Source organism: Chondrus crispus, genomic scaffold (genome assembly GCF_000350225.1).
Source record: "Chondrus crispus Stackhouse genomic scaffold, scaffold_407, whole genome shotgun sequence".
Classification (NCBI taxonomy): domain Eukaryota; phylum Rhodophyta; class Florideophyceae; order Gigartinales; family Gigartinaceae; genus Chondrus; species Chondrus crispus.
In genome coordinates, this window is record NW_005179304.1 from 9,330 (window position 1) to 21,329 (window position 12,000).

Below are 12,000 nucleotides of genomic sequence, written 5' to 3' on the forward strand. Positions count from 1 at the left end.
TCGTTCGCCGACGGCGCCGGTATGCTCCCAGGACAAATCCCCCTTCAAGCTATTCGGTCTTACGATTGGTTGGCTCGCATCGCCATTCCTCCCTCCATTCTGTGTCACACTCCGCCCCGTGGTCGTGCGGTGTTATCGACCCGCTTCATGACCGCTGTGTGCGACAGGCTTGAGCTGCCATTGACGCAGGATCTCATCGCTGAGGAATTCGGTTGTGACACGTGGCAGTTTCGCACCGATGGCGAGCGGTCTTACCTCTATAATATGCTGGCCTGGACCTCCAATAACCCTCCTCGTGAAGCTAACCGCCTTTGGTTCAACCAACGGACCGTCTCGGGCGACGCTATCATGTGGACCAACGCCATAATTCCGGCTAATTTCCGACTTATCAAGCGGGGTACCATCCCCTTCTTACAGCACACAGTGCGCTTCGAATGCCTTATTCGGTCTGACACTGGGCATTTTGTGGCCTACCAGATGTTGGAGGCGCGCGAAATCGCGAGGTCCCATTATGCGAATCTTTATCAACGTATTCCGTCGTGATGGAGCCAATTTGAGGTCTGCAAAAGCTTCTGGGCTGAGCTCGGCCCTGTGAACACGTATTAAGGAAGGTATTTACGTTATCCTCGACATGACCTTTGGGTAGTCTTCCTCACAGAGTGGTGTACCAAAGTGGCAGTGACCCTCCTTTGGGAGACCTACGACTGCTGGAGGTTGTGGTACTTTCCTCCCCAGCTCATCAGCCTCATGCGACGCCTCGATTATTCGGTTCCCCTGGGCGGTGCTGATGCAGACACCGAACTGCATTCTCTCCTCGATAAAATAGAGGAGGTCGATTGGGACTTGATACCGCGTCAAAATTCTTCTCGTTCCTTCGTCCGGCAACGCCCCTCCTTCTCTCTTGGTCGTGCTCATCGTGGTGCGGGGGTCTACGCTTGGATTAACCCCTGGACAGGATCGCAATGTTCTTGCGACAAGGCGCGTCTGAGTCGGCAGTATGGGAGTCAGACGCCCGTTCCGGTTGAATTGCCCGTCTTCCTTGCGGATCCCCGCAAGCGCGACCTCTGTCCCAGAGAACCTTTGCGTTCTCGCCCTGTGTTACCGGTCTCACCGACTTCACTTCCGGTCGATCCGACCGACCCCACTCTTCCCGTGAATGCTTCGATAAGGGCGACGAGAGCCCCTGACTGTGAGGAGCTCAAATCCCCTTTGCGGTCCCATTCACCTCCAGTGACCAGGTGTCAACCTCTATCAGAGACGAGAGAGGTCCCATCGTCAGCTAGCCGGACTGACAGTCTGTCCGTGCGTGCAGACCCAGAAAGGAAGGGAAATTCTTTGTCCCTTACCCCCTTGGCTCTTCCTACACCGTCTTTCCCTGTGCACGTCCCAGCTCGTCCCCCTTCTCCTGCGGCTGTTTCGGTTGCCGCCCCCTTGTCACCAATCGTCGACGCAGTCCAATCGACCAGGGGAGGTTCGACCTCCCCGTCCTCTCCAGATGTTATCAAAAAGAACGACGGCGCCGCCAGCGTCTATTTCACATCGCTCCGTGCTCACGGAATAAACGAGGGGCTCTTTGAGGAGCGTCCCTCGTTGACCTGCGCTTACTGGCGCAACTTGTCGCCTCACTTCCAAAGAAAAAAATCCTTGGGTGAATCGTCCCATTGACCCATTGCCGATGGTAGCGTCCTGCCGATCCATGTTCGGATCGTTGTCCTCTGAGAGTGTCGTCTCATTGTCGACACTTCCCTTCGTTCCACCGAAAATAAATTGCATTCCCTTTTCCTATCCACTTCCTCCTCTTTTTGCATTTTTCTTCTTTTTATCCCACACGTACGTCATCCGTCTCCTCATTTTCATTTTACTCCTCTTTATCCAACGCTTTGACGGGGCCCGCACGCCCCTCTTTCAAGAGCGGATCCCGTGGCTCCCTCCTCATTCCTCCTCAAACCTGCATCACCGACGACCCCGTCGAGGTGACGCTCTGATAGCGGTGGTCTGGTGTGGTGGAATGAATGCCTCTTCTTGTGACTTCCATCCGGCATTCCTCCTCTTTATATTTTTCCTGCGTCTCCGCAAGGTACACGCCCTTAGGAGTACGCGTTTATCTTCATCGCTGGGGTCTGTGGCTCCTGTTGCCTCTAATAAGGCTCCCCTCCTTCATCCCCGTCAGACGGTTCCCTTATTCGCCCAGTTATCTCGTCGAGGAATATATTAATTCGTGATTAGGGGTTTCCTCTGTCCAATGAACCCGCCTTGTTCAGTATCCCCTGCGATACCTTCGATCCTGTGTCCCATCTCCTTTGTACTTTGAGTGCGAATCCTCATGTCGCCTCGTGGAATCGGAACGTCTGTGGGCGTGTGGGTCTGTGACGATCTGTTCTCGTCGGAGTGATGTCATCAGAGTTCATCAGTTTTTCGAAGGAAGGTTCGGGTCTCATGCTAGCTGTCCCTTCACTGAGCTTTCGTCGCGCACAGCCCGGCTCCTTTCGAACGTCGCGACCAACCCTCTGTGATCGAAAAGATCTTTCGTGATAGGTTTTCCGCACTACCGTGCGTTGTCTCTTATCCACGGCACTGCATTACCGCTGCCGTGTAGAGTTGCTGGCTCGGCGTTCATTCAGTCAACGGCATTCGTCCCGTTTTCCGATCCTCATTTCTACGCCTGGCGTCCTCCATAACGTGATAACACACGCTGCTTACGAATGCTTCCCGACCATCATCAGCGCCTATTTGACTGGTCGTTAATTGCGAGCGACCCACGATGGGGACGCCCCAATTCAGAATCATGAAAGAATACCAATTTAAAGAACTTCGGAGTGGTCATTCACGTAGTGGCGTTCCGGATTTCCTTAGTCATCGACCGCCTCTTACTGTACGTCTTCCAGTAGCGATGTCAAACACTCGGCGAGTGTGCACTTCTCTTCCTTTCGTGCGATACACGTCCGTCCCTTCTTCCGCATGCCTCCAATTATTTGTTCAACTCCGCACGTCGTGCGTAGCGGTCTTGATCTCCTGGCTTATCTCCCTCCCAACGGGGGGGTCTCGTCATGATCGACGTCCTGTCGGTCGTCCTTAATATCGATGTCGCGGCGTGGGGTAGTGTTAGGTCTTCACAACAAGAAGTGAGATAAAATAAAAATGCACAGGAAATTAGGGCAACTAAAAACATAGGAAAGCAGTAAGAGGGTCAATGTGCGAGACAGTAGAGGAAATAAAGGAAGGATATTGTTTCGGTAGTTCGCTTGGGGCAGCAAAGAGAACGTGAGCTTGACGTCGTCAGTCGAGTCGAGCCACAGCTCTGTCCTTGGTAATGAGCTCCTCGATCGACGATCTCTCTACTCCGGAGTTGCTCTCCTCTCCTTGGTGCTCCGGATCGTTCTTGTTGGAAGGTGGCGCGAGACTCCCGATTGCCTCTTCAATGAGACGTCACAAATCGGTCCTTGTTGACGTGAGGATTACCATTTCTCTGCTCTCTCTTCTCCATTTTTTTCGGCTGCCTCGAACGGGGAGGCGGATTGCAAGAACAGGAGTCCGTGGTCTTAGGCAGGGGTTCGGTAGTCCTTTGGTACGTACGGAACTCATTGTACATGGCCATACCGACGGCGGCATTGTGTCTTGCCCCGTGGAAGAAGGCTCCCGCTCGTTGAGTGTCTTGCGCGATGGCTCACGACGATGTGATCGGGTGACCTGGTGTACTTGTGTCATGGGCTGTAGCCAGCGCTCCTTTGTTTTCGTGCGACCAACAAGTACTGTTTCCCCCTATATTTTTCATTAAAATTTCGAAGGTTACCCCCTTGGTCCATTTTCGGCTTTTACCGCTCGTCCAGCGTTTCTCTGACGACCTCCAAGTATTTTCTTGATTAAATAGCGCGACACGAGGGCGGATCTCTGATCCAAGCGCCCTGTCTCGTGCGCGTGATTGTGTCTCAGGAGGTATCTGACCTCAGCCTGAGACTACAGTAAATTTTCGTTTTCGTGGTACGACTGCGGCGGCTCTTGCATTCCGGTGAGGCAGGTTTTCAGATAAAATCGCCTAAGTCCTTTTTTCCCTGCTCCGGCTTGTGGGTGTTGTCGACAGTTAACGTCGCTCTCCTTTTTCGACATCTCGTACGGGACGATCGTGCCCCCCTTTTCCCTGTTTGCATCTTCGCGTGGCGGCGGGTACGGACTTGCGCGTGCCGTTTGCACGTTTTCTAAGTACCCAGCGCTTCATGCGCTCGACCCGACACGCCTTCCTCTTTGTCTGCGTCGTCTCGTCCTTTCTACGCTACTGCAGCGTTTCCGGAGGCCACTGTGATGGCTGTTCTTGACTCCCTATAACGTCTCTCGCTCCCCAGACAAGCCCAGCTTGCCATGTACCATGGAGGACGTTCTTCCTTGTAACGCGGCCGTATCATCCTTCTAATGCCCGATATACCCGCTGATCGACGTTCACAGGACGCGGTTGTACCTCTGGACCTCAAAGGTGAACGAAACAAAAGAGAACGCAAAAAATGCAACAGAAAATATATTAGGGCATAGCTACGGATCGGTGGGTGCGTCGCGCGTATGCCAGAAGTACTACAGGGGCGTCAGTGTTAGTCGCAATCGACGATTCGTTGACTGCGTGGCGGTGGGACTATGCTTATCCTTGTGGCGGGTTTGCCTCGGTCAGTAATTATTTCTGCTCGACAAGCCTCTGTATCGGGGCTTGCGGAGCTCCGTCAGCGACTGGTGCGTCCCCTTTTGATCATCTCTTCCCGTCAATCAACAATATCCCCTGTCGCGGGGGGGGTAGGGCTCCTCTCCCTCCAGAGTCTCCTTTCAGATTTCCCGTCTCGTGCACACTGTGCATTTCCCGTCGGATACAGTCTTCCCTTGGTCGAATCGACCCGCGGTACCTCGCATCTCCTCCCTCGTCGGGGCTTACTTGTCTTGACAAGGCACCCGCAGCGGTTCCTTCTTCCTTTTCTCATGGCGCTAGCCTTCGTCTGGTTGTTGCAGACTCACTGATCGACTTGCGCCAGGCAAAGTCGTGTCCTAGACAACGACAGACAAAATAAACATAACATAACAAAACAAACGCGCACAAAAACAAACAACCAACTAAAACCGAAACAATGAAGAGAGGTAGTGAGAAGAGAAGGGGGGTTAACGTTGTAAACTAGTAAGTACGCCGATCGTCAGTAAACGCGTCGGGGCCCTGTCGTTCGCAACTGTCGGGTGAACCGTGTCGTCTCGTTGGGACGTCGACTCCTTCGGCTATCTCTCGTTCCCAACCCTACTCGTTGCCCTCTCTGCTCCGCTTGGTGGCTCTCCATAAAAGCGGGTTGCGCGGGGGTCGGGGGTCAGTCTTAAATCCACACTGCTCCCGTCCCTAAAAAGAGCACCTCCTGCCCGGCGAGCGCGCGTTGCGCCTCACTAATCCTTGTCAACTCTCCGCAAAGCGAGTTGGACGGGGCCGCCGGCTAATGACGTGTTCTGCTTCATACGCAATTAGTAGTCGCGGGTCGCGATCTGACTTCGATATTTGTGCGGTCAGCCCTGGCTAACAACAGTAACTGAGCGGGCAACCGGCGATTTCGGGCGGATATCCTCAATTTTGATTAGGATTTCGAGGGAGGACTGGTGCTCAATTCTCGTACTGGTCATTGGACAATCCCCTTCCGGTATGTCTCTAGTAATTCTGGGATAATTTTCGCTCCCCGTCCGTGCGGACTCCTGCTCTCAATCTTAAGTTCACGTGTGCGCCTCGATGACGCGTTGCCATTCAGGCGAGCGTAACACCTCATCCGGGGGTACGGTGACATTCCCCATTTCTCAACGACCCGACATGCATCGCTTCCTCAAACTTCTGACTTCTTTGCTGGCTCTCCTCTGCTTTCTTTCTTGACAACAGCTATCCAGGTACCGCGTGCGCGACTTGCGCCGGCAGGGGCAACCGTTTCCTTCGGAAATAAGTGACTGCTGTGCTACGAAGTAACTGCTCAATGGGCTCCCACGTCGCGTCGTCGGTGGTATACCCATACCATCTTACTTTGAGAATTAATTTCTCCTCGTCGTAGCCGTGGTCCACGATCTTGTCGATCACATACTCCTGGCTCTCGGCTCGTTCTTCCTGCGTGTCTAAATGTCCGTCCCCCTTCCGAAGAGCCAGCGACTCATCCTCATCCTGCTCTTCCGAACCTCCCATCTCTTGTAGATTGGGCGGGATGCCCGCAGCTTCCTGATTTACCAACGGTCCTTCATCCGTCCTATCCTTCGCTTGCGCGGCGGGTTCTTCTCGTTCCCCTTCTCGACTGAGTAACTGTAGCGCTTGTCGGAGCCCGCTTATCGGCGTGTAGTCCATGGGACTAGGGGCTAATTCGACTCTATCTCGCGACACGCGCTCTTCTTGGTCGCCGATGGCAATGACGACCGTATTCTCAGTTGACTCCTTCACTTGATACGGACCCGTAGCCACTTGTGCCAAATTCTGTTTCGGCTCGGTGGCCGTGCCTTGCTCCTTTCGAAGGAATACGTATGATCCTGAAGGGATGTCATACTTCGGCTTGCGGAGCCTTGCGTCGAAATTTCGCTTGTACCGGGCTTGTTCTTTCCGCAAGCTCTTACCAGCGCCTTTCATCAGGCTTTCCAACCACGACTGCCATTTCAGGTAGTACGCTCGATTCGAGCTAAATCCTTCCAAACTTGGCTGTGCTTGTAACGCAATGCTTCTCGGCGCCCGGGCTAACTCCAGCTCGAAGGGGGCGATGTTCGTAGTTCGATGAACTTGCGTGTTGTATGCGAACGTCACAGCGTCGCTAAATAGGTCCTAGTCCTTGGGATGCTCTCCAACATATTTTCGCAACGCGGAAGTCAGCGTGCGGTTAAACCTCTCAACTTGGTCGTTGGCTTGCGGGTGGTACGTAGTCGTGAACACATTGCGTATGCCGAGAATTCGGCAGACATTCTGAAAGAACCGGGCCGTGAACTGTGTTCCATTGTCGGACAGCAGCTTGACCGGCGGTCCGTACACGAATACCCAATGGTCAACGAAGGCTTGTGCGATGTGCGCAGCTGATATCTTCTTCAACGGTACGGTTCGTACCAGTTTGGAGTATCGATCGCTGATCACGAGAATATACCGATTTCTTCGTTTAGTTGTGATTAGCTCTCCAAGGATGTCCATGGCGACAAACTCCAGCGGAGCTTTGGGCGTGAACAGCTTCATTTCCTTCGTGTTTCTTCTTAACTTCACCCTTTCCCGCGCACATGCAGCGCAATTCTTCGCGACTGCGTAGCAGTCTAGGGCCATCGTAGGCCAACAAAAATATCCTCTCAATGTCTTGTAAAGTTTCCTGCCTCCCGGGTGGCCTGCCAATTTTGCGTAGTGGCTCAACCCTAGGACGCGGTCCCTTAATGATTGTGTTATCACCACTTGTACAAACTCTGCCGCGGTACGGCAAAGAGTTCCTTCGAGCTCCTCGGTCTCCATGCTGAACGTTCTCACCTTCCCGGCGTCCATTTCTTCCTTGATGCGATTGCAGAAGGGGTCGACGGCTTGCTGGCGAATGAGCTCCTCCGGAGTGACAGCTTGGAATTGATCGAGGCGGTCAGGGGCGGTCCGCCCCTCAAGAGCGAGGATGTCGTCTAACGCGTCAAAACTGTCCTCGTCCTCCACTGTACCCTCCGCCGGTTCGGCCATAAAGCATGGGATTTCGTCGTCAATTTCGTCGACGGTTTCTCCTGCGGTCCGTAATCTTGACAGGGCATCAGCTTGACTATTCGCCTTGCCCTTCTTGTAATTGATTTCGAAATCAAATTCCGAGAGGCGGAGCCTCCATCGGATTAATCTCTCGCTGGGGTCGGTTACGTTCATCAACCACCTCAATGAGGCATGGTCAGTATGCACAATGAAGTGCTCGCCATATAGATATGGTCTTAAAGTCTGTACGGCCCAAATTACCTCTAGAAATTCTTTTTCTGATACAGAGTAGTTTCTCTCGGCTGCGGCTAACGTTCTTGAAAAGAACCCGATGGATTTACGTTGCGCATCCGGATGTGTCTGAAATAATGCAGCGCCGATTTGATAGTCGCTTACATCGGTATCTACCGAGTAGGGTAGGTCCTTCTTCGGCAGCGCCAACACCGGCGGTGCCAAGATGGCGTTCTTGAGCTTATGAAAAGCTTTTTCGCACGGTTCGTCGAATCCTTTCAACTGGACCGGTTGTCCCTTCTTCAATAGTTGATTGAGCGGATGCGCGATTTTCGCGTAATGTGGGACAAACCTGCAGTAGACATTGCTTCTGAACTGGGTCTGCGTTTGAGGGTACCGCACTTGTTCCAACGCGGCGGTTCGCGCGACATCAACCTCCAATGTACCTGGCCGAACGACATGGCCCAGGTACTTGATCTTTTCGACGAAAAATTCGCACTTGCGAAGCTTGAGCTTCACACCTGCCTTCTCCAATACAGAAAGTATTTCCTCCACGTGCACGATGTGCTCCTCCCACGACTTGCTAAAAATTATTATGTCATCCAGATACACCAAACAGCATTTCCAACGGAACGGAGAGAGCAGGATATCCATTGCTCTCTGGAACGTCGCTGGCGCGTTGGTTAGCCCGAAGGGCATTCTTGAGAAGCGATACAGACCTGAGTGAAACGAAAATGCGGTCTTGTCGCGGTCGCCCTCAGGGATAGGCATCTGCCAATATCCCGAGATCGCGTCCAACGCGGAGAAAACCTTGGTGTCACCAAGCGAGTCCAGGCACTCGTCCATGCGCGGTAAAGAGTACGTGTCCTTTACCGTTACCGCGTTTAACCTGCGATCGTCTACGCAAAAGCGCATCGATCCGTCCGGCATCGGTACTAATAAATCGGGCGACGCCCATTCTGACTGCGCCGGTTCGATGACTCCTGCTTCTAACATCTTCTGTACTTCTGCATCTTCTACTTCGCGGGCTTTAGGCCCGGCCCGATACGGGGCTTGCGCAATTGGCCTTGTATCTGGGGCCAGTTCAATCCGGTGGACCGTGGTGTGGATCTCACCAAGGGTCCCATCCCACATGCGGGAATATCTTTTTAACATCCGACGGAATCTTTCGCGCAGCCGGCCCGGCACGTGGCTCAGGTCGAGCTCCTCCACGTCCGGCGGGGGAGGCTCAGTCCGCCGCTCCGGCTTCGTAGTTGCCGTCGCGGAAAGCCCTTCCTCCCGTTCTCCTTGCTGGTCCTCGCGATCTTGTTCCGACGGTTCGCACCTTCTCTCGCCCGGAGGCGACGGGGTGGAATTAGTAAATTTTTCCTCGTCCCTTTCTTGAATTCCAAGTACCTCACCAATGGTGGAATTGGTCTTGAATACGGCCCTCGGGTGCGGTAGTAGTTCCGCCACCACTTGGCCTTTTTGAGCCCTGACAGGGTAATTTCTAAAATTCGCTACAAGCAATCTAAAAGGTTTGTCAGGCTCAACCTGAACTACACCGTTGGTGCTCACCAACCCGTGCTTGTTGTATAGGGGTGCGTAGGGTTGAACTACGACCAAACCCGTCCTCTTCCAGGTGTATTCGACTACGTGTTGCGTCCCGGGCTCAATGGTCGTGGCTCTTGCCACCTTCACCCTGGGGGAAACTCGCTCCCCTTTTGCATCAGTTTCGCCCTCTCCGGGGACCAGATGCTTCTTCGATTTTCTCGCCGAGAACCGCCTTACGATCGGAACCTCCGAGAAATCCGCCAACTCAACTGTCCTCTTCCGCGGGTAGATAGCCCCCACGAACCTATCGCAATAGTCCGCTCCTAGAATCAGCGGTACCGCGAGCTTTTCGCACACAATAAATTCGGCAGCAGCCACAAATCGTCCAAGCCTCACGGGCATCTCGATGGTTCCGAGAGTCTGGAGTGGCCTGTTGTTCGCGTCGCCAATGTCTTGGGTCGGTCCGTAGGACACTAGAGATTCCATTCCAGCCGGGAGTTCCGATTTTCGCACAAGGTTTGGTTCCGCGCCGGTGTCTGAAACAGACAACACCCGGCTCATCAATCCGACTGTTGGTCCAATGTCCGCGTAAACTTTGTAGTTTTTTCGCGCAAGAACCAAAATCTTTTCGGGACACTCCCTTCGCTTAACCCTGTACCAGGGTCTTCGAACTTCTTCCAGCGGATGATCTCGGGCTCGGCTCAAAATTTTCTTGACTTGAGCTGGCCCTTTGTGCTTATCCACCAATCCAACAACCTCCTCATCGGGGCCTGATTTTTCCCTTAGAGACGGGGAACGGGGCTGAGACCCGGGCACAGTACGTCGACCCTGTGCCTCTCGCGACTCATGCGAGATTCCCCTCTCTAGTTTTCCTGCCGCTGCGGGTTCCTTCTCACGTCCGACGACGCGGGCCCCGCGGCGGGCCCTCTGAAGGGTTGGTTCGGCCTCGGCGTTGAAGCACTCGGCGTGCTCGCCGTCTGCGAATGGAACCAATTCTTGACCTTCAGATAACTCGTCGATGGTATCCCTAACCTCTCCATCGGAGACAACGCCTCATAATTTTCCAAAACTCGGTGCATTTCCCGGAGGGAAAGAATGCACGTTGGCGCGGCGTGCCCCTTTTCGTAACAATGATAGCACACCAGTCCGTGCTTCTTGACGGGATATTGCGGCCTAGGTCCTCCATGGGCCGGCGGCCTTCCTTGATGTTGCGGCCTTCCCATCCAGCCTGGCCTTCGAAACGTTGTACCCTTGTCTTCCATCGGAATGCGCGGCGCCGGCGTGTGGCCGCGCCCCCGGAACATCATCACGGGATCCGTGGGCTCTGAAAACGACTCCGTCGTGTATGTGGGCGTCGGTAAAGTTGACGACCCGCTTGCCCCGTAGTCCTCGTTTCCCTAGCCCTCCGAGGGCTCAATGAACTCGCCTTCGGCTACCAATGCTCCTTCATAATGATTTTCGCTGCTTCCGTGCGCATGGCGTTCATCTGATGCGGAGATTGACTCGGCTAAGTGGACGGCGCCGTGACCTTTACGACCGGGATAAGAAGCCCTCGGCTTCTTCCCCGCCCTGAACGTCGACGGCGTCTGAATCGTGACCTCCTTGGTATTCTTGTCCTTAGCGCGGCTCGCCAAGCCATGCGCCTTCGCGAAATTAACTAGTCTCAAAAACGAAACGTCCCGATTGTCTTGTCGGTATTGAGATACCATCGGCTTGATACTCGAATCGAGTCCTTCAATAAACATCGTCATTTGTTCTTCCATCGAATATACGTTTCCACATCGATTGCTCGCGTCCGTCAGACGGATATAAAATTCCATCTCGTCTTCAGACGGTAGCTGCTGTACTTCTCGCAATGCAAGCACGGCTTGACGGATCGCCTCGTAGGTTGCAAAACTCCTCAACAACTACTGTACGGGCTCCGGCCAAACGGACACCTTTCCGTGATGGGACCCGGCCGTCTGAGACACCGAAGTGTACTGTCTCAAGGCGATGCCGCTTAGAAATTCGTGCAACAAACGGATCGCTTGCCCCTCGTTCATTTCTTGAGTATCGAACTCTTGAACTAATTTTGCCAACAAATCCAACACAAGGACCCCGTCCTCACCTGTGAACGTGTTGTCCTTCTTCATCTTAGGTGGAATATCTCTCCTGATTTTTCGCACGGCGGTCCGCCGGGAACTTGACAAATATGTCTGTGGGTTCCGCAAGCGGTACGTTCGGTACGAAAGTAATTTCTTGAAGAGGTAGTTGGTCGGATTCAGCTCCTCCAACTCCTCCCATCGCGGCCCGCGTCGCGTTGCGACGTCCTCTGTCTCAGCGTCCTTGTCTCTCTGCGAGGCGGACGAAGTTATCCCGCCCCGTCTGGAGGTAATTTTCTTGCCCTGCGAAATTCCTTTTCCTTCCTCTGAACGATGTTCGGAATCGCTGGCATGGTTTGACGAACCGTCGTCACCATCTTCGGAAAGGCCAGTCGACTCGGTCATTGAGTCTTGGTCCTCCGGCTCGTCACTACCGTGACTCTTGCTCCGGTGTCGCAGATTCTTCTTCGAAGTCTTCGACTTGGAACT

At 53.7% G+C, this 12,000-nt stretch overlaps 2 protein-coding genes across 2 annotated transcripts; one reads left to right on the forward strand and one right to left on the reverse strand.

Annotated features, from left to right (window-relative positions):
• The first annotated feature begins 1,696 nt into the window (after positions 1 to 1,696).
• Positions 1,697 to 2,215, forward strand: CHC_T00001176001 (hypothetical protein). The gene has a single exon (XM_005718533.1). It carries the CDS (start codon positions 1,697 to 1,699, stop codon positions 2,213 to 2,215), a length of 519 nt encoding a protein of 172 aa, XP_005718590.1.
• Positions 2,216 to 2,968: 753 nt separating this feature from the next.
• On the reverse strand, positions 2,969 to 3,169 carry CHC_T00001177001 (hypothetical protein). Its single transcript, XM_005718534.1, has one exon. It carries the CDS (start codon positions 3,167 to 3,169, stop codon positions 2,969 to 2,971), a length of 201 nt encoding a protein of 66 aa, XP_005718591.1.
• Positions 3,170 to 12,000: the final 8,831 nt, after the last annotated feature.